The sequence below is a fragment of the Solea solea genome, chromosome 10 (assembly GCF_958295425.1).
Source record: "Solea solea chromosome 10, fSolSol10.1, whole genome shotgun sequence".
In the NCBI taxonomy this organism is placed as follows: domain Eukaryota; kingdom Metazoa; phylum Chordata; class Actinopteri; order Pleuronectiformes; family Soleidae; genus Solea; species Solea solea.
Genome location: NC_081143.1, coordinates 2,668,764 through 2,691,827, shown reverse-complemented (window position 1 = coordinate 2,691,827; position 23,064 = coordinate 2,668,764). Strand labels below are relative to the sequence as shown.

General features: G+C 40.2%; 2 protein-coding genes across 3 annotated transcripts; one reads left to right on the top strand and one right to left on the bottom strand.

Moving 5' to 3' along the window:
• The first annotated feature begins 2,002 nt into the window (after positions 1 to 2,002).
• LOC131467153 (calcium uniporter protein, mitochondrial-like) lies at positions 2,003 to 17,199 on the top strand. 2 transcript variants are annotated; one of them, XM_058640894.1, is made up of 8 exons: positions 2,003 to 2,297; positions 12,822 to 12,891; positions 12,981 to 13,148; positions 15,278 to 15,382; positions 15,499 to 15,659; positions 15,755 to 15,958; positions 16,543 to 16,659; positions 16,869 to 17,199. In XM_058640894.1, the coding sequence occupies exons 1-8, from the start codon at positions 2,187 to 2,189 to the stop codon at positions 16,944 to 16,946; spliced, it is 1,014 nt and encodes a 337-aa protein (XP_058496877.1). In that variant the 5' UTR covers positions 2,003 to 2,186; the 3' UTR covers positions 16,947 to 17,199. The 2 variants fall into 2 exon arrangements, with proteins under 2 accessions (XP_058496877.1, XP_058496876.1); XM_058640893.1 differs by having other exon boundaries at positions 12,978 to 13,148.
• Positions 17,198 to 22,277, bottom strand: LOC131467154 (caspase-6-like). Its single transcript, XM_058640895.1, has 8 exons — positions 22,180 to 22,277; positions 21,880 to 21,921; positions 20,148 to 20,190; positions 19,915 to 20,061; positions 19,706 to 19,782; positions 19,432 to 19,607; positions 19,182 to 19,332; positions 17,198 to 18,703 (listed from the first exon to the last, which is right to left on the bottom strand). Exons 1-8 carry the CDS (start codon positions 22,208 to 22,210, stop codon positions 18,468 to 18,470), a joined length of 903 nt encoding a protein of 300 aa, XP_058496878.1. The 5' UTR covers positions 22,211 to 22,277; the 3' UTR covers positions 17,198 to 18,467.
• Between the last annotated feature and the right edge of the window lie 787 nt (positions 22,278 to 23,064).

Sequence of the window (23,064 nt, the reverse complement as noted above, 5' to 3'; positions counted from 1 at the left end):
TACTTGGCTTTAGAGCTGCAACTAACGATTATTTTCATAATTGATTAACCTGTCGATTATGTTCTCGATTAATCGATTAATTGTTTGGTCCATAAAAAATCTTAAAAAATGATTCACTTTTAATGATTTCTTTGTTATCCAGAGCAAAGAAATGAAGAAAATACTCACATTTAAGAAGCTTAAAAGATCGGAAATCTTGTTTTAATCATGAAAAAAGCTTCAAACCGATGAATTGATTATCAAAATAGTTACTAATCGATGCATCGATTAGTTGTTTCAGCTCTACTTGGCTTGTAGTCTAGCTACACCCACACTGTACTCCTCCATTACTTTGGTACAGCAAGGGAAGGATACCAAAAGGTGGAACAGTTATTTCAGTCCTATTCCTAATGGAAACCAAACTGAACTGTTCCACTTGGTGCAAACACGCCAACACAGCCACAAACCCAGCAGAAAACAACAAGCTGCTGGATGTCCTCCGTTGTTGTTTGTTGTGTGTGTATGTCACGCTACGTATCTCGCTGATGTGGCTGACTGTTCTCAGTCCAAACACAGGCCTGACCAAGTGATTTACCGTTCCAAACCGTACCGTACTGTACCAAAGCGAACTATACCATGATGGAAACACGGCTTATCTTTAATGTATCAGATCAGTGAGAACATATCAAAATAAATCATGGGTTTGCTCTGTTTGGAAGGCAGTGAGATAGAAAAAGTACATTTTAACACATCTTCACTGCAGACCCTGGGTTTGCTTGAGCCGTGTTTCCGTCATGGTACAGTTTGGTTTGGAACGGTAAAGCCTGGGTCAGAGAACAGGACACTTTTCTGTCACCCAATCAGCTCACTGTTGGTACGGTATGGTTCAGGAGGAGCTAGACCCACGAAAGTCATCAGACTGGGTGTTTCTTCAACACCTGCAGTCTATTCTCATACAAAGTCTTGTTGTTTGGTTTGGAATGGAATGGTGAAGCCCTCGGTCAGCCTTACGTTTCAACTAAGAACAGTACCTTAACTGGGCTCCACCTGTACTGTACCGCACCTTTACTCTGGGACTCCAAGGGAAAGCTACAGAAAGATCTAATGTTTGGGCCTGGTTATTTTGGTTCTATTCCTAATGGAAATGCAAAACAAATTCAAATCGAGTCGACCTGTTCCACTTTACACAACATCTTTGAGCTCATAGCTGCAGACAGACAGACAGACAGACAGAGAACTGGGCGGTGCAACAGAACAAACGCAGGTTGTGGCTCATAAATAAAGTTTAACATGTTTCCTTTGCTTCCTGATGATACGTCCCGTTAATATTTGTTTTTATTCTAATTGAATTAAAGACCGCACTTGGAATGGAGTTTGTTGTTGTTGGATTGGGGACAGTATTTTAATATATAATATATATATATATATAAAATATTTGTACTTATATTTTATATTTATAGTATACTGTTTGCCACGTTGCATGAAAAAGTATATTTTATATTTTTCTTTAAATACGTTTATCTGCTACTCTATGTTGTTTATGTTACACTGTGTTGTTTATGTTACACTGTGTTGTTTATGTTACACTGTGTTGTTTATCTGTTACACTGTGTTGTCAGGGAGACCGAGAGTCAAGAAATTTCAATTCCTGAATATGTCTGTGATGCAGAAATTGACTTTGAGTATTTACAGTATAAATGTGTCAGTGCTTGATCTTGTTCTTGTATCTTGTTCCAAAACTGCCTTTCCTTCCTGGATGAGTCATGAAACAGCCCAAAGAGAGAGAGAGAGAGAGAGAGAGAGAGGGAGGGAGAGAGAGAGAGAGAGAGAGAGAGAGAGAGAGAGAGAGAGAGAAAGAGAGAGAGAGAGAGAGGGGTGGGGGGGTGAAAGAAAGTGGAATCTGGCCCAGCAGAGCGCGCATGTTGCCAGTAGGAGGAAATGGTATGCGGCTCAGGCAGGGCTGTGCCTCCCTCCCTCCCTCCCTCCCTCCCTCTCTGTCCGTCAGTCTGTCTGTGTGTCCCGTAGCTATCCCAACATCTGTTGTTGTCCCCCCCCACACACACACACACACACACACACACAGAGTGAGAGAGAGAGTGAGTCGCTGGGCCGTTTTGCACCGGAACACCAGGCTCGGCTTCCCTCGCTGTGGAGGAATCTTTGCTCGGTATGATCGCAGCACGAACGCGGCTCTAACACGGCTGACGATGGCTTCGGTGCGGATGGTCGGTAAAGTTATGGCGAGACTTTGTGGAAGTCTTCAGCCTCTTCACCGCGGTTTACCCGCCACGGCTCGTCCCGCGACGTCTCTACACCAGGTAAAGGAGTCGTCCGTGTCATATTATATATATTATATCATACTGTATGTTGTGAGCACGGGACTTCCTGTTCTCTTGATGAAAACATCAAGTTTGGGTCTGTGTGGCAGCTGACTCGAGCTTAAAGACGTGTCTCTGAACTGTGTTTCCTGTCACACCCGGCCTAGATTATTTATTCTGTAGAGATTCTGCAGATCAGTGTTCACTGTCTACTGTATGTTGGTCTGCTGCTGCAGTTTTCACATTATTCCAGTGCATTACTTTGACTGTCATCTAAACATGTGCCTTTGACTGATCGAGCCATGCAAAGTGAGCAGGACTGAGCATTACTGAGCATTATCTCTCACCACTCAACCACTGCTCATTCAATTATTCCCCTGATAAAGCAGCTCAGTCAGCAACGAGGATGATGAATAATACGCCTCAACGCTTTAGAAGAAGATATCTAATTGTAATATTTAGTTTCCTGCAGATTTGATTTGTGACCTTTTCTCCTCAGCGCAGCTCACTTATACTCTGTATTCTAATACTAAATACTGGAGTATAAACACTGTCAGTGACACCAGGTGTGTGGTCCATCTGCTTCCAGAGATGCTCTTCTGTCACTGTTGGTTCCTTTCTGTCATTTTCAACCTTTTTTAACTCAGAGAAATGCTGTTCACTGGAAATGTTGGATATATATGAATATATCTTCTTTATATGTGGATATATCTTCTTTATATATGAATATGTATATATCTTCTTTATATATGAATATATATATATCTTATTTATATATGTATATATCTTCTTTATATATGGATATATCTTATTTATATATGGATATATCTTCTTTATATGTGGATATATCTTCTTTATATGTGGATATATATTCTTTATATATGGATATATATATATATATGTTTTCTTCATATATGGATATATCTTCTTTGGACCAGATGTCTTCTTTATATATGAATATATCTTCTTTATATATGGATATATCTTCTTTATATATGGATATATCTTCTTTATATATGGATATATCTTCTTTATATGTGGATATATCTTCTTTATATATGGATATATCTTCTTTATATGTGGATATATCTTCTTTATATATGGATATATCTTCTTTATATATGGATATGTCTTCTTTATATGTGGATATATCTTCTTTATATATGGATATTTCTTCTTTGGACCAGATGGTTGTGTGTGAAGATACCAGTCAATTTCAGAAATGCTCAGACCAGCCCGTCTGGCACCAACAACCATGCCAATGTTTCACGTCACTGTTCAGATCACCTTCATACCTCATTCTGCCACTTGTTTTGAAAGTTTGTAGCCAATTATGTGGTTGGTGTGTGTGTGTGTGTATTCTAATGCGAGGATGGTAACTTGAATATACAAATTACCATCAGTAGTAAAGAATAAACCCTGGGTCAGATAAGCTGCATTATATACAGTATGCAATAGGCCAATTTGGTTCTTTGTAACTGTTTTTAATTTAAAATCAGTGAACAGTTCATCTATACTCTGTATAATAACACACTCTTAACAGGTGTCACCAACACTGCTATACTCAGTATCATCTTATTGTATCATATTGTGTAGGGATGCGAGATGTTGGAGTTTTTGCTGATCCGATATGCTGATATATTGATATATATATACGTTTCAGGTCGGTTTCATGTCTAATAGTTTGCCAGACTCAGTTCGATTGGAGGTCCGTTTGCTTTCACACTTTAGTAAACCTAACCAAACCTTTTGAATGACATATTCCCCTCCCCGTCTGAAGCAGCGCTGCATCAAGAATTACTGAAGGAGAAGACAAGATAAACAATGAACAACAGAACTCGCTCATCTCTGGGTCAATGCAGGATAACTTCTGTTTGGAGCTGCATCAAATCCTGTCGGTCTTGGGTTTTTTAGTTCGTTTTATGCAAACATACGACACAGAAACGCTGCAACAATAGGCTCAGACATTTCTCCCAGCTATCGCTCTACACGTGCATATGTTTCGGTTGTTTTTACGCATAATGCCCTGCATTGTACCCACAATGCCCTGTGTGTAGTCGCACCGAGACCTACATTTGTAGGCGGACCAGAGTTCGGTTGCACATTCACACCTCCCCAAACAAACTGCACTTTCCCAGCAAACAGGATTCGATGAAGAAAGGCTGGTGTGAATGCACCGTTAGTCCCTACTGTAGTAAAATGAACATAATATTTCTCATATGCAGCAGATAGATAGAAATTGTCTTCATTGAGCCTAAAGTAAAAAACCACACTGCATCTATTCACCACTCTTCGGGGTTTTTGTGGTCAGGTTCCACTCACTTTTATGTACCACGAGCTGTTAAATGGTCCACTTTAAACTAGGCACATTTTATCACCCACGGTGGTATCACACACTGTGAGAAAGTGTTGAGGTCAGCTGAGTCTTGAGTGGAGCACTCAGATCCCAAAAGGACACTTGGGTTCTCTGAGTGTCTGACAGTGTAGGCCAGGAGTGGGAATTGCTGTACTATTGCAGTTTCTCTTACAGCAGAGCAACACAAACATATCTGGGTGGAAGCTGTCATGACTCACACCCACGCACAAAAATGACTAAGATGAGTTCTATTTTTAGACTTGAACATATGTTAAAATCTGTCTCAGATTTAAACCAAGAATCCCTGCAGCTGCTAACAGACGTTAAGTTAATAATTTCTGAATAAGACACATTTTTACCCAAATGTGGTTGAAGTCATGTGTTTAAATCATATCATCATGATACTGTAAGTACTGTAATAGGGATTTCCCCTCCCCCACAATGCACCATCACAGCACTGGGCAGCTCCTTCAGTGAGTGGGGTCATAGGTCATTCCTCCCTGCTGCTGTTCGACTGCACAGCAAGCATAACCCAGCATACTCATATCCATGTCTATATTATACATACCATTCTAATGTTTATGATCTGAATATTTCATGTTTCTTGTATTTTTATATTTTTATATTTTTATATTTCTATTTTACTTTTCATGGTCTTTGCAAAAATGTTGTAGACTCAGTACTTATATACTTATATACGCTGCAGGAGCATTTTGAGTGAATATTGAACTACTAAAAACCTTACAGAGTCTACATTTCTCTTATTACTGGAGTGGCTGCACTTCAGTTTATGTAGAAAGTGTTGGCACAGCCCCTTTAATAAGACGTCCACTGACTAATGGATCAGTTTTCAGGAGTAAATAGTCTATTTTATCCAAGACTACTTCTTGAAATTACCTTAGTTGAAGAAGGTGGGAGGCAGTGACACAGACCAGGGATAATACCAGAGGACATTTAAATAAAGAAGGTAATATTAATCCTTTCCGTAATATTAATCCTAATCCTTTCTTAAATCCCTGGTTTGACACCACAGGGTTCAGCTTTTACACTGATATATTAAGGTTATTTTTAAATAACTCGTTTATCTTCCACAGACAATAGTGTAACTGGAGTCGGGTCATTTTAAAACCACTATTCACTGGTTTCTTCAACTTCTCACTCAGGAGCAAAGTCTTTGATTATCTGACATTTTATTCTAATAATTCTAATAATTATTGTTATCAGCTGATTTGGCTTTTTTGGGCCTGAACTGTAATACTTTACAGGTAAACATTGAATGATTCAGTGACTAGTGCAGATTAGAGATAAGTGATGCGGCTTCCTCTGCAGTATGGCATAATTTAATTACCTGGTGGGAGGTTTTCCACAATGTCTTCTCTAATCTCTTTACACTGATATTTGTGCTGAGTGTGCTGAAATAAGGTTTTTTTCCCCTGAAACGGAGACAAATGTCACATTTATGCCTCATAATGTTGAAAAATAGCCATTTGCCACAAAGTGTCTGCAGAGAACAGTCAGAGACGCATGTTATTCTGTCTGCAGCAGAAAGCGTCTGGCGTTAATGACAGTATTTTATTCTTCTTTTACAGTTCTACTGTACTGTGCATGTACTGTGCATGTACTGTGCATGTACTGTGCATGTATTGTGCATGTACTGCGCATGTACTGTGCATGTACTGTGCATGTATTGTGCATGTACTGTGCATGTACTGTGCATGGCAGGAGCGTGGAGATACATTGAATTATTGACTTGCAGTGTTTTTGATGCAGGTCTTGCTCTGCAGCAACTGACTGTTTTCATTGCATGTGTTAATAGTAGCACTTCAGAAGAAATATGTGTTTCATTTGCCTTGTCTTTACTGAGTCAAATGAAACAATCAATATTGATTGATTGATTGAAAATGTTTCAAGAGGCTGAAGAGGGGCTGTTTTTGAGGGGGAGGGGGTTGATTGGTTTGTTCTTGTAGTCTATCTCTGCTAGAGTTTGGGGTAGTTGGTCATCATTTGGCGTTAAGGTACGATACGAAGTTGCTCACCAGCCTCACCTTATAGTTTTTTTTTTTGATTTGTGACACATTTGGTTTATTCACACACTGGCCACACCTCCCTCCTCAGTCATGAAATTAAAACCAACTGGTAAATACTAGTTATTAATACTCTAGGTCTTCTTAGACATGAATTGCGGGTAATGTACGGAGATTTGGGTGGAGACATTCTCTGGGATTTGTTGTTTTATACGCGACCCACTAACTAGTGACCGGTAAAGCGTTGTTTTCTGGTGTAACTGAATCATTAGACTCAGTTCAGTTCAGTTCTTCCTGCATGAGCGGAGCACAGACTCCGTCTGACACAGTCACTGAACCGAAATACGAGCACCAGCTTTCAGCAGGGCTGTCACCAAATACTGGTCTGGAAGCTGGCAGGAGAATCTCGGGAGCAACTTCTGCAGACATTTGCGTCAACACACACACACACACACACACACACACTGTGGACAAGCTCTGGAATGTCTCCAGAGTTCATGAATATCTGAGAGCAGCTACAGTTGGATGCAAAAATCATAAAATGAAAGTGTGTGCTTAAGCAAAACGTCCCCTCAGATGATAGCGGAGGTTTGATGCCAGAACATAAAAGCAGAATCACCTCTTGCTACTTTTTCAGATTCAAACTGAATGTCAATGTTGAACCTGATAACATTAATGAGGCACTTTGCAGATTTGTGTAATGAAGGTGGCAAAGTCTGGAGAGATAAAACCTCTAATCTACACACGGAGAACCAAGGAAATGCTGAGGCGACATAAATGATGTCCAGTGTAGCGAGTTTATCACCTGTGGTTTGTTTGTACTCTGTGGCTTCCCTAATCTCTGCTATGCTGAAATAATGTTTCACACAAAATAGAGAGAAATGTTTGCTTTTCCATGAGAAACCTGAAACACAGAAATGTTTTAATCTGATTTAATCTGGCTCCATCTGCTGTGTTTCATGTTTTACCGTGTTGACTGTTGACATTTATGTTTAAATTGACATGGTTTCATACACAGAAGGAGTTTTAAGTCCTGAAAGAAGTGTGGACATCACCCACAGGGAGACACTCAGACTTGAGTAGATTAGAGTAGATTATTAGGTCATGCTCTGTAGACCAGCTCTGCTCTTGAATGAAAACTCCTCAGTAATAAAGTAATAAAGTGGCTGATTAGACCTAAGTTATACCTTTTATTAAGTGGACCATCTGTTGGGCATATTCATTCACATCTCACCCCGTGTTCCTCTGTGCTTCCTGACCATAACTGTCCTGTAAATCATTTTTAAACTAACAAACTGAAGTGATAGTTAATATCCAGTGTGTGTCTTGTCCTGATGTGACCTTGTGGTGAAGCATTGTCTGGTGTTGGGTGACCAAAGAGGAAATATCATTCATAGCAGCTTTACTTCAGGAAGGGAAGTTGGTTTTTTGCTTTGGAAACAATTGGTTTTGCTCCATTAAAGTTTCAGTCAGTAGGATTTAGGTTGTGCATTCTAATCAAATGAATTCCCTCCCACTCTGAGCATGTGTTAGAACGTACAGTATGTATGTAAGTGTTTGTTTTTTCTGTACTGTACAAACATTGTTGTGCAACATGAGCGATGAAGGGTTTATCCTGAGCTAACAGAAAAACAAAGATTCTTTTTTTGCATGGCTGTCATGAACTATACTGTATGTCCCACCTGTTCCATCTGCTCGTGCAAAATCATGTCATGCATTAAAAGTGCAGTGCTTAAGTTCTAAACAAACGTCTGCTGACTCAGCCTCTCAGGACTCTCTGTGCTTCTCAGTTCAGCGCTGCTTAGATCTCGTTGCACTTAGGAAGTGATTTGTTTTATATCAGGACAGACGGAGGCAACAGCAACACTGAGCTGGTAAAGCCAGACGGTTGCACACAACTCAGAGTTTGAAGTGAATTCTACTGCTCATTCATAACACTTCTTGCCCCCACACGCTTCTGTGCTGCCGCTGTATAGACAAGTGCTCCCTCTGTCTGATGGTATGTGTTGACAGATGAAGGATGTGGTGTACCAGTGCATTTACATTGTTTCTGTTAATGTAATTCAGCTTTAAATGAATTTGAATCATTTGAATAGTATTAATATTACGTATTAATGTAGGTTTCTGTTTTACATGTTGGTTTTTGTTAGTTGACATATTAGCGTTAAACATGCTGCAGAGATAAAACCTGCTCCTCTTTCACCTTCATGCCATCACAAATGTACTACAGTATATAAAAACAAACGCCCCAGTGCACGGCTTTTGTCATGTTAGGGCGCTGGCTGCTCTCGGTCATGATGCCAACAAGAACACATTCTATTTCTCATCTCGACAGCCTTTGTATAGGCACACCTATAAGCCACTCTGCTGTGATTACACGCGTGTGCACTAAGAGGTCACACCTTCTGCTGAAACCTATCAAACCTGTGGTGATGTGATGAGAAAAGCAGGATGCAGGTTAGCTGCAACAAGCCATAGCTCAACTGTGACAGGATTCATAATGAAGTGACCTGCTGGTCGACTGCAGGGAGAATGAAGCTGCTTGTCAACAAGATAACCCTGATTATTGCTCCAGCATAGGAAGCCAAGACCTGCTTTACTGCAGAGGAGGGAGACGGCAGTTTGTCACTGTCTCCCTCTCTCTCTCTCCCTCTCTCTCCCGATTGGCGTGGCATAAATTAGACATGCTCGATAGATCATGGGGGTAAATATACCTTTAACAGATTGTTTTGTGGAAGAACAGCTGGAGGAAATGATTTGGTGCTGAGGTGCAGCTGTGCAGCGTTGTCCCCTGCAGCTCGTGTCTGATTTCCAAAATGTGTGAAGGACAAGGGATGGACAGCGGCCACCATTCCTTTGTGCAGACTGTGCATAATGTCTCACGGCATCTTAGGGGAGTGGTGTTTGCCTGCACGGTGCCCTTGTGTTTACTGTGTCCAGGCTTGTTCAGGCAGGACAGTGCTGTCGGTGTAGAAAATAAAACAATAGGTGTGTCCTGTTTTTTTCACAATAGCCACAGTGAAGCTTAAGATTATGCATGTAACCCTGAGATTGAGTGATTTAATTGTGTTTACTATAAACACACTAACACATTGTTGCTGTGTTGTGTGAGACGATGTGTAGCTGCCACATGAAGGTGTGAGAGGAAATGATAACACACGGCTGTGGAAATATAATATTATTCATCACACAGCTCGCACACGGCAACAGTGTCTGCCATACAAGCCACGTTCTGTTGATTTAGTATGGGACGGGAATGTGTGCACAAAGCATCATTCCCTAGAGGCAGTCGGTTGTTGAATTGGACTCTCTGGTCTCTCCAGTCACTGATCACACACACACACACGCATGGAGCATGGAGCACGAATGAGAGTAACATAATTGATTAGCGTGCGTGTGCCATACATGGCTGCAGTCATTGATCCATTAAATAAAGCACAGAGGACGAGGCAGAAGGACGACTTACAGTATCAGGTGCTTTTCAGCCTGTTTAACATACTGAGTGTATGAGGAGACCAGATTACACCAGATTAAACTCACTGACCTTGTCTTTAGGTATTATGAATCGATTATTGATCGATTACTAAATGAATCGACAGCTATTTTGATAATCGATTAATCGGTTTGAAGCTTTTTTCATGATTAAAACAAGATTTCCGATTGTTTAAGCTTCTTAAATGTGAATAATTTCTTCATTTCTTTGCTCTGGATAACAAAGAAATCATTGAAAGTCAATCATGTTGGTTTATGGACAAAACAAGACATTTGAGAACATCATCATTTCCAGGTTTGACGAACACCGATCAACATTTTTTAAGGTTTTATGGACCAAATGATTAATCGATTAATCGAGAAAATAATCGACAGATTAATCGATTATGACAATAACCGTTAGTTGCAGCTCTAGTACAGTCTTATGTACCTAATAAAGGTCTTCAAGGTACCGTGTGTTGCGTATTCATTAGACATTTTCCTGCGAGTAATGAATGGTTATATCTGAGTTACATTCTCTGACTTCTCTGAATTTTTCCCCCCTAAAACTGCAGCTCACAAAATAATATCCTCTCTTTCACACGGTTCTCTGTAAAGCCCGAGAGATGGTGGTGTGTGAAGATGTCAGACCAGCTCGTCTGGCACTTTCAAAGTCACCTTTCTTCTTTTTTTGTCCTCACCATGTCTACATGTCAATATACAGTGAGTTGCTGCATGTGATATTTGCATTAACAAATGTTATAAAAATGACACGTGCGTTGGTTGGTAAGAAAGTAAAAAAATGTTATACGTTAATATTGTGGGAAATGTTATGGTTTCAGATTTATGGCTCCAATACATTTTCTATCAATATTTGAGTTTAACGGGGTTCTGCAATGGTTTAATATGGCTCTTTAATAATGCTCGGGGCTCACGAGAGGGAAATAAAATAAAAAAAGAAAGAAAAAGCATAAAATTGAAGTATCAGTTTGTAAGAGCCCCTCACTTCCTTCTAATCCCACAGGGGTGACCGAGGCACAGACTCTGTTTCACACTGTAGAAATGTCCCAACAGAGCCACAGGAAAACAAAAGTGCTGGTGTAGTGATGTGTGGTGTACTGCACGCCAGCTCAGCACCTTGTTTCATTTAGGATATGCACTTTTTTAGCTAAATCCCATTGTTCTTCACAGTCGATCGTCAGATATCGGCAAACACGCCAAGATCTGACCATGTGACTAATGACTACAACAGTAGGCTTAAAACCTCCTTGACTTCTAAGCTGGCACCACCTACAACTATTTACTATACTTTTTTTGTATATAATCTACATCTGCTGTGGGATGATGTTAATGTCACTACAGAAGAGACAAAACGACCTCTGCAACCTCTCACTCTTGATATATCGGCAACAAGTCCAATATGGTGCATCCCCAGTGCAGTGGCTTTAGAACAGGGTTTCACATTCTTAGTTGTGGCGTCTCGACTGGTGGACACTCAGTTAAGACAAACATTGCACTGTTGAACCAAGATGGCGTCAAACAGGTTGGAGTTTGACAAAAAACAACAAAAAAAGTGAATTCCAACCGCTCAAAAAACCTGTTCACCTGTCGCCCCCACACACACTGAAGGTGTACAGACACAGGGTTGATAGTATTGCATGACAGAGCCTGTTTCAGATGAAGGATGCAGCATAATAGAACAGTAAGGAGGCAGATTAATAACATCAACAACAACAAAATCACCTAAAATGTATGCAGGTGGGCTTTAAAGCTCCTACTCTGAACCACCAACACTGTCCTGGGGCATCATAAACCAATTGTTGTCTTCTTTTAATGTGATATCGATCAAGTAAACCTGTTATTCTCTCAAAGTGGCCGCAGTTGCTCTAGGTGTTGTTTTGGACAGTGGTGTATTGTAATAGAACCCCTCTGAGTCTCGGCTAAGTGAGGAACACTCTTGGTGCAATCTGTTATCGGAGTTCAAAAGGCTACGGGAGTTCAAACTCGGGGGTGTGGCTAATGCTCTGGAGCATGATATGATTTTATAAATCACTGATGTCGAGTGTCTGGGCCCAACGTGAGATTCACGGTGCATCACATCTCAGTGGCTTTAAATATTGGCTATACCTATGAATTTGTATCTCAAGTAAAATGACGACGTCCAAGGAATACTAAGCACACGGCGGAGAATAATGCTGTCTGAGATAATGAAGTGTATTCTGTATACTGAGCAGCACGGAGACCTGAGGTCTTAGACTGATAATGCTTTATACTGAGACACACACACACACACACACACACACACACACACACACACACACACCTACATTTAGATGGAAAATGTGCATCAGCAGCAAAGAGCCAGGCAGTCAGTCATAATCTCAGCTGCTCAGGTTACTTACCTTTAAGAACAGGAGTGAAAAGCATTTAGAAAAAGACATTTATATTCATATTCATACTGATCCTGTCTTCCTGAAAGCTCTGGATTGATTTACTCTCCTCCTCCTCCTTCTGCTCACATGACTCTTTGCTAAGGGAGGGTTGTTGTTTCTGAACAAACTCAACACTTTAAAACCTTTTTATTTGGTTTTTTTATTGACCTTTTGTCTTATTCTCTCTCTCTCTCCCCCTCTCCCTCCCTCCCTCCCTCTCTCTCTCTCTCTCTCTTTAAAGGTTCAGCAGAGGTTGCCCCTACTTGGGAACTGCCAAGCACTTTTCTACGCTACACTCCCGCCCTCCAGTGGTGAAGCACCATTACTACACTCGCATGAAACTAACCTCACACATATATTATTTTATCGTGTTCATTTAAATGGTCTCATTTCGCAGCAGACGTGTTTTTGAAGTTCAAATATGGCCGCCTGTCTCTGGAGGTGCCGTTGCCGTCTCGGAATGAGAAGTGCGTGTTCTTCCTCCGACCGATGCTGATGAGTGTTGGAGACCTGATCGCAGATCTGCACAAAGAGGATCCCGGAGCCACTGCTGCTGTGTTCTCCAAGGGTATGACGTAGTGTCAGCTGCTCACACACTGGACAGGCCACATTCTTCAGGTGGAGTCGCTCTGTGCAGCCGCCAGGTTTAGTAGCTCGTGAATAAGCAGTGAAAGCTGCACAGTGAACTTTGGTCACACTCTTTTAATCATTAACTCGTTTTCAGATAGATTACTACTGCTAACTAAAAAATACTACTAATACTACTGCTTTACATTCATTCTAGATAGAAGTTGATTGTAAAGATTAGACAAGGCTGAGTTTATTTGTATTGCACTATTCATACAACTGTGCTGTACAAAGGCACAGAATAAAAGCACGACTTTAAAATCCACATTCAAATAAAAATAGACACCATAATGGATAAAGGTGTGATTTGCCATAAAAGTGCATTTAAAAAGACAAGAATGAATTGATAACTCTGATGATTATTTGAGAATTTAAGAAAAAGCTGCAATGTTTGCAGACCTCAGGTATTCAGGACCAGAATAACTCAGTGCTGGTTCTACAGTAAACCTTTCCCTGATGATCTTAGAGCCCTGGATGCTTCATAGGGAACTTATTTGGTCCAAGACCATTCAGTGCTTTGACTCACAGGAAGCCAGTGTAGTGACCTGAGGACTGGTGTGATGTGGTTCAGTTTGCTGGTGTTAGTCTGGACTTGTAAAGACTTGTTTGGACAGAAAACTCTTGATTCTTCTGGTTTTCAGGTGCTAATAGGCCGACTTCGCTTTTACGTGGCTGTAATTCAGGTCTTAGTTCATTCAGGTCCAGGATTTCTGGCTTGATTTGCAGTTCTCAATGACATGGAGTCAAGGTGTGATAATAGATAGATAGATACTTTATTCATCTCACAGAGAAGTCAAAGCGCACTGACCTTTGACCTTTCAAACACTATCACTTCTGTCTCGTCTGCACTGAGCTGGAGAAAGTTGATTTGATGAACACACTTACTCAGTGAAAGTAACTGTGACTGCAGTCACATGATGACACTTTGATTATTCATATATGTAAAATGAGACAAGTCAGGAATGATGGTGTGTTGTTACAAGTAGTGAGTCATCAGGCAACACCACATCTAACACTGCTCTACTGAGAACCTTATTAACAATGGTCTGAATGTAACACACATTTGTTTATATTGAAAAGTTACAGTTTGAAGTGATTGTTTGAGCGTCTTTCATTTGTAACAGATAAGTGATCTAATGTGTAAATATCTTCATCTTTAAACTGGGATACAGGACAGATGGTGTTTTATGGTTCATATTATAGCTCCGTTACCACAGAGCTGGGTATTCTGTCTCCGCCTCTCACACATGAATCTCATGTTCCCAGGCTGGAAAAACATGTTTTCTTTTGTCTATTTCCTCGTGTGTATCTACACTATCTAAGAACAACATGCAGGGACATGGTTTAGAAGCTTTAAAAATCGCTGTTTGTAGACACACACACACACACACAAATACAAGTTTGTGTGTGTGTGTGTAGCAAGGCAATACAACAATTAAAAAGAACAATACAAATGACAAAAAGTCAAATACAGACAGGGCAGATGAGACTGGTCATCATAAATAATCAATAGGACAATTAAAATAAGTCGTTAGTGGTGGATATTTTTTGTTTAATTAAAAACTTGAAGTTAAAATAATAGATGCAAACTGCCTGTATGTTTAAATAAGCTACTTTAAAGCAGGATCATCAAGTAAATGTTTAAAATTCAATTTGTCTGCTGCTTTGTTCCACTGATATAAGTTCGATTAGTAAAGTCAATGTGGCCCTGGGGTGTTTAACAGAAGTGCTGCCAGTGTGTTTGATGGCAGGTGCTTTTAAAAAAGAGGGAAGATTATAGGAAGGGTTTTAATTATTTAACCAAATGTTAAACCTGTGCACTATAGACGTTTTATTCAACTTTTATTCAGACATTTTCCTCATGTGCCTTAATTCTGTTGCAGTGTTGTCGCTGCAGGTTTTGCAGGAATGAGTGACTTTATTGAGCTGTAAATGACTCCCTAACTCAGGTTTAATAATATATGCAGTGGTGACTGGTCACTGGTCACAAACCTATTCCCGCTCAGTGTTAAATGAAGTTATACGACTGCAATAAAAGCACCAAATTGAACATTTGTCTCCATGTGACAGACGGAGAGCGCGTGGCCAGCACCACGCTCATCGACGCTCTGCTGGACAAGGACTTTCAGCTGGTCATCAACGACACTGTTTATGATGTTCGGCCGCCTGAGACGGGTATGAACACATTTCTCCTCGGCCAGAGATGATTCTCATTGTGCCGGCGTTTTCAGTTCAACTCCATCTTGTTGGTTTTCTCACTTCATGCATGACTCAACCTCACATTCTCTCAGCGTGCACGTCCAGTGAGCACGCCATGGAGCTGGAGGACATGAAGCATGTGGTGCATCTGCTGCACACGGCGTTGCACACGCCTGAATATCACATGCTGAAGGAGCGGGAGCTGCTGGAGAAACTGGACAACCTGAAACAAGAACTTTCGCCACTAGAGAAGGTTTTTATTTTGTAATTTTATTTCTTCTGCGTATCTTATTAGAATGTTTTAGTAAAAGTAAAAGATGGCATTTCCCTTGTCTTGCTGTCCGACAGATGAAGGCACAGCTGTCACGTACAGCAGAGTTCAAAACCTCCAGGGTTCTCTGGGCTGGCATGGCCCTGTTATCGGTGCAGGGAGGTGCTCTGGCCTGGCTCACCTGGTGGGTCTACTCGTGGGATGTAATGGAGCCCGTTACATACTTCATCACCTACGCCACCAGCATAGGAGCCTTTTCCTATTATGTCCTTACCAAACAGGTGAGTCTCGGCGACGTCAGTCATATCATCAAAAGATGTGTTTATACTCGTGCAAAGGACCTCACGATATGATACGATACACAACACATGGTCCACGATACGAGGATTCTGTGATCATCGATACATTGCAAGACAATCATGTTGCGATACATGACGATATGTCTACAACATGACATCTGCCAATGTATCTCGTGGTTACGGTTGAATAACCTTTTGTAACCTTCTCTCATTTGAGTTTCGTTTTCACATCTCACACCTCATCAAAGTCTCTGCGTCTCAAAACAGTGTTTAATGAAGTTTACATGTAATTTCTTTCCTGTGTTGTTTTGTTAATTACTCTATTAAAAACTCTCCAAGACTCCAGAACCATGGGAGTATCTCTTTGGTCTATGGAGCTGCTTTTGAACACAACTCAGTTTGGACTGTTGTCCCTATGGTGAGCGCACAGTAACATGCCCACCTCTCCAGCATTTTATGGCATGCACCGGGCGTGTTGCGGCGCGTATAAACCAGGCTTAACTCTCTCTTACAGGCGTGTATTGTGCCCACGTTAACACCAAATCTGATTTATGGTTTGCCTTCAGGATTATGTTTACCCGGAGGCTAAAGACAGACAGTTCCTGCATTACATGTACAAGGGGGCCAGCAAGAAAAACTTCAGTGTGAAACGATACAACGAACTGAAGGATCAACTGGCTCAGGTTGGTTCATGTGGTGAAGTATTTTTAATCCTCTGTAATCTGTGTGAATAGTGAGAGAGACACAATCTACCGTACCTACGTACAAATGTAGGAAACAGGTGGATCTTTTATATTCTTGAAATACTTTGTATTGTATTAATTACCAAACAAGCCAACAGAAATGATACTGAGTAATGAGCGTGTGTGTGTGTGTGTGTTTTGTGCGTCAGGTGGAGGACGACCTGAGACGTCTGAAATACCCGACTCAAATGCAGCTGCCGCTCGAACAGATCCAGCTGAAGCCATGAACACTGACGTCCTGCTTTATTTTGATAACGGCCCATTTTTACAAGGAATCCATATCACTCCGTCTTCTATTTAGTATGTTGATAATGTTGCCAATGTTGCCAATGACACGCGTATATATCTCAAATACAAACACCATGGACTGTTCAAATCAAAAGTATTGATCTGCATGACATGTAGATAATATTAACCTAAGGATGGAGATTTGCAAATATATTGTTGCACACAAGTGAAATAAAAACAGATTATACACTTTTTGCCACAAAAGAATCATTTATTTAAAAAGAAAAACCCTGGAAAGTATAACGGTATACACAGGATCAGTGTACGTCTGCTGGTAGTTTTGTTTTTCCTGAGTTAGAGATCAGCTCACGGTGTTTTGATCCACAGCACGAGTTTAATACGATACTCCATCTCCCTGAGGTATTCTCCACACTAGTGTTTTTTGGGTGCAAATACGCAATATTAAATGTAGTACTGTGAGCTGCTACGGCACAAACACAAATTCCCTTTTTGGTAGTGCGAGCTTGGACAAAATGCATGATTACATTGTCCCTGGATAATGTGCTGTGACAGCTGAAACAAAGTTTAGTGTGAAACACTGACGTACAGCATGTGGCTGCTCCTTTATCTGCCTCGCAGGAGACACTGGCTAACACCTGTCGTACCTGCAACTGGACATTTTCAGCAAAGATGGGAGTTTGATTTAAAGAAGTCTTGCCTGAGCAAAGATTTCTCCCATTTTCTTGACTCATTAAGAAAAAACAGATGGAGTAACAGAAAAAGACAACATTCCTGTGCTACCACAATAGTTAAAATAGATTAAACAAGCACGCTAAAAGCTAAAAAGCTGTGAAAAGTACAGAATGTGGTCCATGGTATTCTTACAGGTTCACATAAGTGCAAATATGTGCTGGATAAAATGACAGGAAGGCATTTAACACAACACTGCAATCCAATCCATGCAAACCATGATTCACCTTGTAGTCTTTATTAAGTTGATATTTAATATGGACTCTCCCATAAACTGGGCATTTTGGGCCAAACAGAAGATAGCGTGGTTGTATTAGATTACATTACAACCTTATCTGCCCAAAAAAGTCCAAACTGATAAAATCAGCACGTAAAACCTGTTATAAATGAGATACAGCGGTCGTTAAAAGCCCACTTGTAAATAGGGGTTTTTAAAAGGTCATGGTTCCACCCAGGTAAGAAATCTGGCTTTTCAAGAAGAAACTGAAACTCCCACAGTGAATGACATGAGGTTCCAGGACTGAAGTGATGGCCTCAGGCCAACTCATCCCAGAAACATTCCAGAAACATCCCAGAAACATTCCCATTTCTTCAACTCATGGAAATGAACCTTCCTGTTATTTTATAGCCACTGATTTGATTTGAAAAATGAAATTTGAATATCGGCCAAGCATACAGAAGAGGACTAAAGAAGAACTTCTATCATTTTTTTTTTTTTGCCCCAAAAGCCCCTGCAAATTAGAAAATGAAATGACTGAGATGAGAAACTGTTACTGTTTTGGTCGGAAGTATAGTTTCTTGGTGAGCATTGAAGCAAAGCAAGGTACTTGCTTCTTCCCAATGGCATTTCGGTCACTGGAGTTCCCAACGCTTCTCATGGACACCTTTCTGTTGACCAGCGTGAGTATTTCTGTGAATTCCAGGGAATTCCCATATTTGTGAAGGAGCTCACACAGATCCTGAACATACCATGACCCATTGATGGTCTCCCGGTGGGAATAGTAGCCTTAAATGATAAAGAACACAAGATAGTGACTGCACAGCGCGACCACATTAACAAACTCTGATTGCTATGAATCTGCAATAAGCATTTATTTCAACAAACTGCTGATAATAATACACCTTTTTCTGTGCAGAACAAACATTTTTGTGGGCGTTTCTTGGCGTTTTCAGCCATCGTCAACCCGTCGTTGATTTTAATCAAGTCAGGAGGCACAACATCTTTTTACGAGTAAGTTTGTTCCGGGGTTTTTTTTTCCATCATCTTTCACATCTTACAAATAAATAAAACTGGCCTCATGCACTACAGAGAACATTAAACTAGCTCTGATGCTGCGAGTACACTTTCTGTCACTGTGTTCTTAATGAGCAGCATGTGCTCCACACACAGCTGATTACTTTAAAGTAGTTAAAGTAGTTAAAGTAGTTTGTTCTCCACTGCCTTAGTGAGATGATTGTAACATCTCGTCACACAGACAACTCACCTTCAGCCACAGAATAGCACATGATGAAATCAGCTCCAGCAGGGAGGGTGTATACAGCACCGGCGTCCACAACCACTTCATTTGTCTTTATTTCACTGTCCACAGCATCACAAGCGGTCACTGGGTCATCATGCTTGTCTCCGCGGCACGCCTAAAGACAGACACAGCCACACTTAGGTTTTAATAACTAAAAATCAATGATTTTCAACACTATAGAGTGAGAGAGATCGTTTTGCTCATTTGCATTCACCTGTAATATGAAGATCTTGGGCTTTCCTACGAGGCTTCTGCACTTGTCTCCTTTAAACATGGCTGTGATCTCCTGAATACTAATCTTTTCATCGTAGGTATAAACGTGGTCCTGCTCGCCGTGGCTCAGGAAGGCGAGCAAAAAGCAGTCTGAATCAGAATGGTTGTCTCCTGCAGCTGGTGGGACGTCAGGACATCATTCAGGACATCATTCAGGACAACAGTCATGATGTTATAGTCACTGAGGTCTCACAGGTAATCATGTACGTGCCTACCATTCTTGATAACTTCTAGCACTTCTTTCACTTTGTAGTTATCATAAGCCTTGACTTCAAACCCCAGGTTGAGCAGTCTAAAAGAGAGGCCAAAACAAGTTGAGCCAGTAGAATACTCGACGTAACAAGACGTTACTGCAGCACACACGTGGAGACACACAATCAAGTGGAGACAAGTGATTCAGACTAAACACTCCCGCAGGTGATACCTTCTCTCCAAGTTGTAGCGGTCAGCGTTGGTTCCATGCCTGACGCTCAGCCGCAGATGCCAGAAGAAATGCTCCTGGTTAAAAATGAGAGCAAGGCCTCGTCGTTTGTTGCTCGTCGTATACTCCGCTAAAGGATCCACAGATGAGCTGTTTGAACGTGAAACAAGGTCGTATAATGTCAGAGGACAAGTGGATCAGAGTGAAGTGACAATCTCAAGCTCTTTAACTTTTACCTGTGGATAAAGGCATCCGTTTCTGTTAGGTTTCCTGTGCATGCTACATTTAAAAACAAACAAACAAACAAAAGAAACAACGTATGAATATCAAATATGCAATGATGAGGAATTACAAAACAATTACGCCTTGACAAGTCGAGCTTAACACCTTTTTTTAAATGTCACAAACACTCTTTTTGCTGAAAATTCATGATCATTGAGCCTTTCAGGCTTTTGCGGTTCAGCAGTGAAAATACAGGTGCATTGATTGCTCCACAGTTGCTGGAATGGGGTCAAGCAGCCATTGTTCCATCAGCTTAGAGTCCTCAATAGATGGTTGACAGGTGGGGGAAGACAGCAAAGAACAGAGCCCAAAAGGGACACCTCCATGTGCCACCCTGCAGATATGTAGATTAGACTTTGTGTGTAAGGGCAGCAGCTTGAGTCTGTTCCAACATTAGAATTATAAACTGGTTTAAATGTTGTCGTCGATGGTGAAAAACTGCTCACCGTCAATAATGTGATTTTATTTTCTCTGTCTCTGTGTCTCTGCTGCCTTCACTTAGTCTTAGACTTTCACAGTCGGAAAAGCACAGGTGTAAACAATCAAATTAATGACGGAGTTCAATTTAGAGTCCTGAGTGTGTCCCAGTGCTTCACTGTCACACTGTGCTGATTTACATAAAGCTATCGTTAATGTGATCAGCTGCTAAACATGTCAAAATGGCTGCTGTATCATTTCCATGTTTAATATATATTTAATTTTTTAAATGTTTATCTTATTAGTTTTTACTTATTTGCGCTTGTTGGAAATGCTTTGATTTTCTAAGTTTTAAATGTTTTTCTTTCCCGCTGTGCTCTTTTGTATTGTTGTGCATGTGCACATACATGATAATGTGCTATACAAACAGATTTGCCTTGTCTTACAATTCATCTTTCTAACTTGAGTAAATCAAAAAGCACCGGCGGACACATCAGTAAAAGCAGTTACCAGTGTTAACACCGGGGTTGATAGGTGGATATTAATCATTGAACTCATTCACATGTTCTTGAAATGTACTTCATGATTGTATGCTGCCACTTTATATATAACTGTCCATGAAGGTGATTTACATGTGTTTCTAACACTGACTCAAGCAGTTCAGAGTGTAAGATATAACAGGACTATTCACTGCAGCTTTGTTGTATTGAACTATTTATTTATCTTCAGATAGAGGCAACTTTCTTTAGTAAAGCTGACGATGTTTTCTATTCTTTGTCAGTTCTGGTTTCATATTCCTACAGTAGTCAAAAAAATTTATGTAACATGTCTGAGAGGGTTTTCAGTCAGAGACAATGACCTGAATGACTGAGACACATGTATTTGTGTTAATTACATTACATTACATGTCATTTAGCAGACGCTTTTATCCAAACACATAATGACATGTTAATAAACATGTCATTATACTGTATCTAGGCAGATCCTCTCAATATCTTTCACTTGTCTCTCCACCTGTAGGTGACTAACTAACACAATGACAGGAAGTAAGGTTACATTATAACCTGATAAATCCCACATAGTGACTTGAATGTACTTTGACCCTGGAGGCAATATAAATGTTACAACATCTTTGGTGGTGTTCGTTTCACTTTTGTTTAGTTGGAAGTCAGACTTTATAGGATTTAAACAAAACAAAATCAGAATGTGTTTTTCCAATAAGATAAGATAAGATAAGATAAGATAAGTATGTTAATGTGAAGTACTTACCCCTGCTGTCTGTTGACGTTTTGCTGTCCTGGACAACACTTCCTGAATGGGTGAGACAAGAAACTATGAAGTTCATGACACTTGACATGATTTATTGGCATTAAAGCTAAAAACCTGCTCCACACATAACGAGACTGAGGAGAAAGAACACTCAAGAGAAAAGGCGGAGCAGCAGCAGCACTTGTGTAGCAGCACAGAAACTAATCAAAAGTCACGGCATTTACTGTGTTTTCACTTGTTTTTTCAAAGGAAAATGTGTGTGTGTGAGTGTGAGAGTGTAGAACGTGAGTGAAAACGTACCGTGTTGCTTGTCTTCTGTCGTGTTGGACATGTTTGACTCTGTCTCGTCTGACAACACTGGGAAATGATACTGTTTTCGTCCATACGATACCGATTTGACTGCGAATAAACTCCTCCCCCTCAACTCTCATTGGCTAAACGACACACCTGGGAGAATTTGATTGGCTCTCACGTGTGTCGCTCAAAGTTCAACCGTCAGGACTTCCGTGTTTTGCCATATTGCAACATTCAGGTATGGTTAATGCATTTGAGGATTTAGACAGCTTAACATTTTTTATCTTTAGACAGTTAAATAACAAAGATTATCACAACAACATTCACTATTTTACTACAAATAAAAACATATGATTTCAAGCATCTTTTCAATATTATCTAGGTCTTTAAGTTCAAGTAGTTTTATTTGTCAAATGTACTATATGTACGACATACAGCACAGATGAAATTAAATTGTATTTGTTTTCCTTCTTAATTAATCCATCAGCCGTAGTGTTTCAAATTAGAACAGATTTTCACTATTTTTGCTGAAATATTACTATTAATAAAAGCATAATAAACAGGATTTAAGTGTTTTTCCAACTTTGCTGAAATCACCAACAAAAAGTGTAAATAATAAAAACATTTCCTTACATTTAAATAAGTTCTGATGAAAATAAAACCATGAATCTAAGATTTTAATAACATAAGTTATTTGTATTTCTGAGCTGCTGATTTCCAGAAAACAAACAAAATATTTAATAATATCAATTATACATTTTTGGAAATGTTATTGCTTTGCCATCTTCTTGACAATAGACAAAATCATACATATTAAACAAACCGACTTAAGTATTACAGATTGAGAACAATGAAACCTCTGTTTTCTGTTCATCACAGGTCAAAGTCCCA

Bases quoted from the DNA above. Each gene is read 5' to 3' on its own strand.
- LOC131467153 (XM_058640893.1), top strand. From the start codon at position 2,187: ATGGCTTCGGTGCGGATGGTCGGTAAAGTTATGGCGAGACTTTGTGGA. The intron at 15,383-15,498 runs GTATGAACACAT...ACATTCTCTCAG, and splicing joins TGTTCGGCCGCCTGAGACGG to CGTGCACGTCCAGTGAGCAC. The intron at 16,660-16,868 runs GTTGGTTCATGT...TTTGTGCGTCAG, and splicing joins TGAAGGATCAACTGGCTCAG to GTGGAGGACGACCTGAGACG.
- LOC131467154 (XM_058640895.1), bottom strand. From the start codon at position 22,210: ATGTCCAACACGACAGAAGACAAGCAACACG. The intron at 20,191-21,879 runs GTAAGTACTTCA...TTTTAAATGTAG, and splicing joins AACGTCAACAGACAGCAGGG to CATGCACAGGAAACCTAACA. The intron at 18,704-19,181 runs GTGAGTTGTCTG...TTATCATTTAAG, and splicing joins GTGCTATTCTGTGGCTGAAG to GCTACTATTCCCACCGGGAG.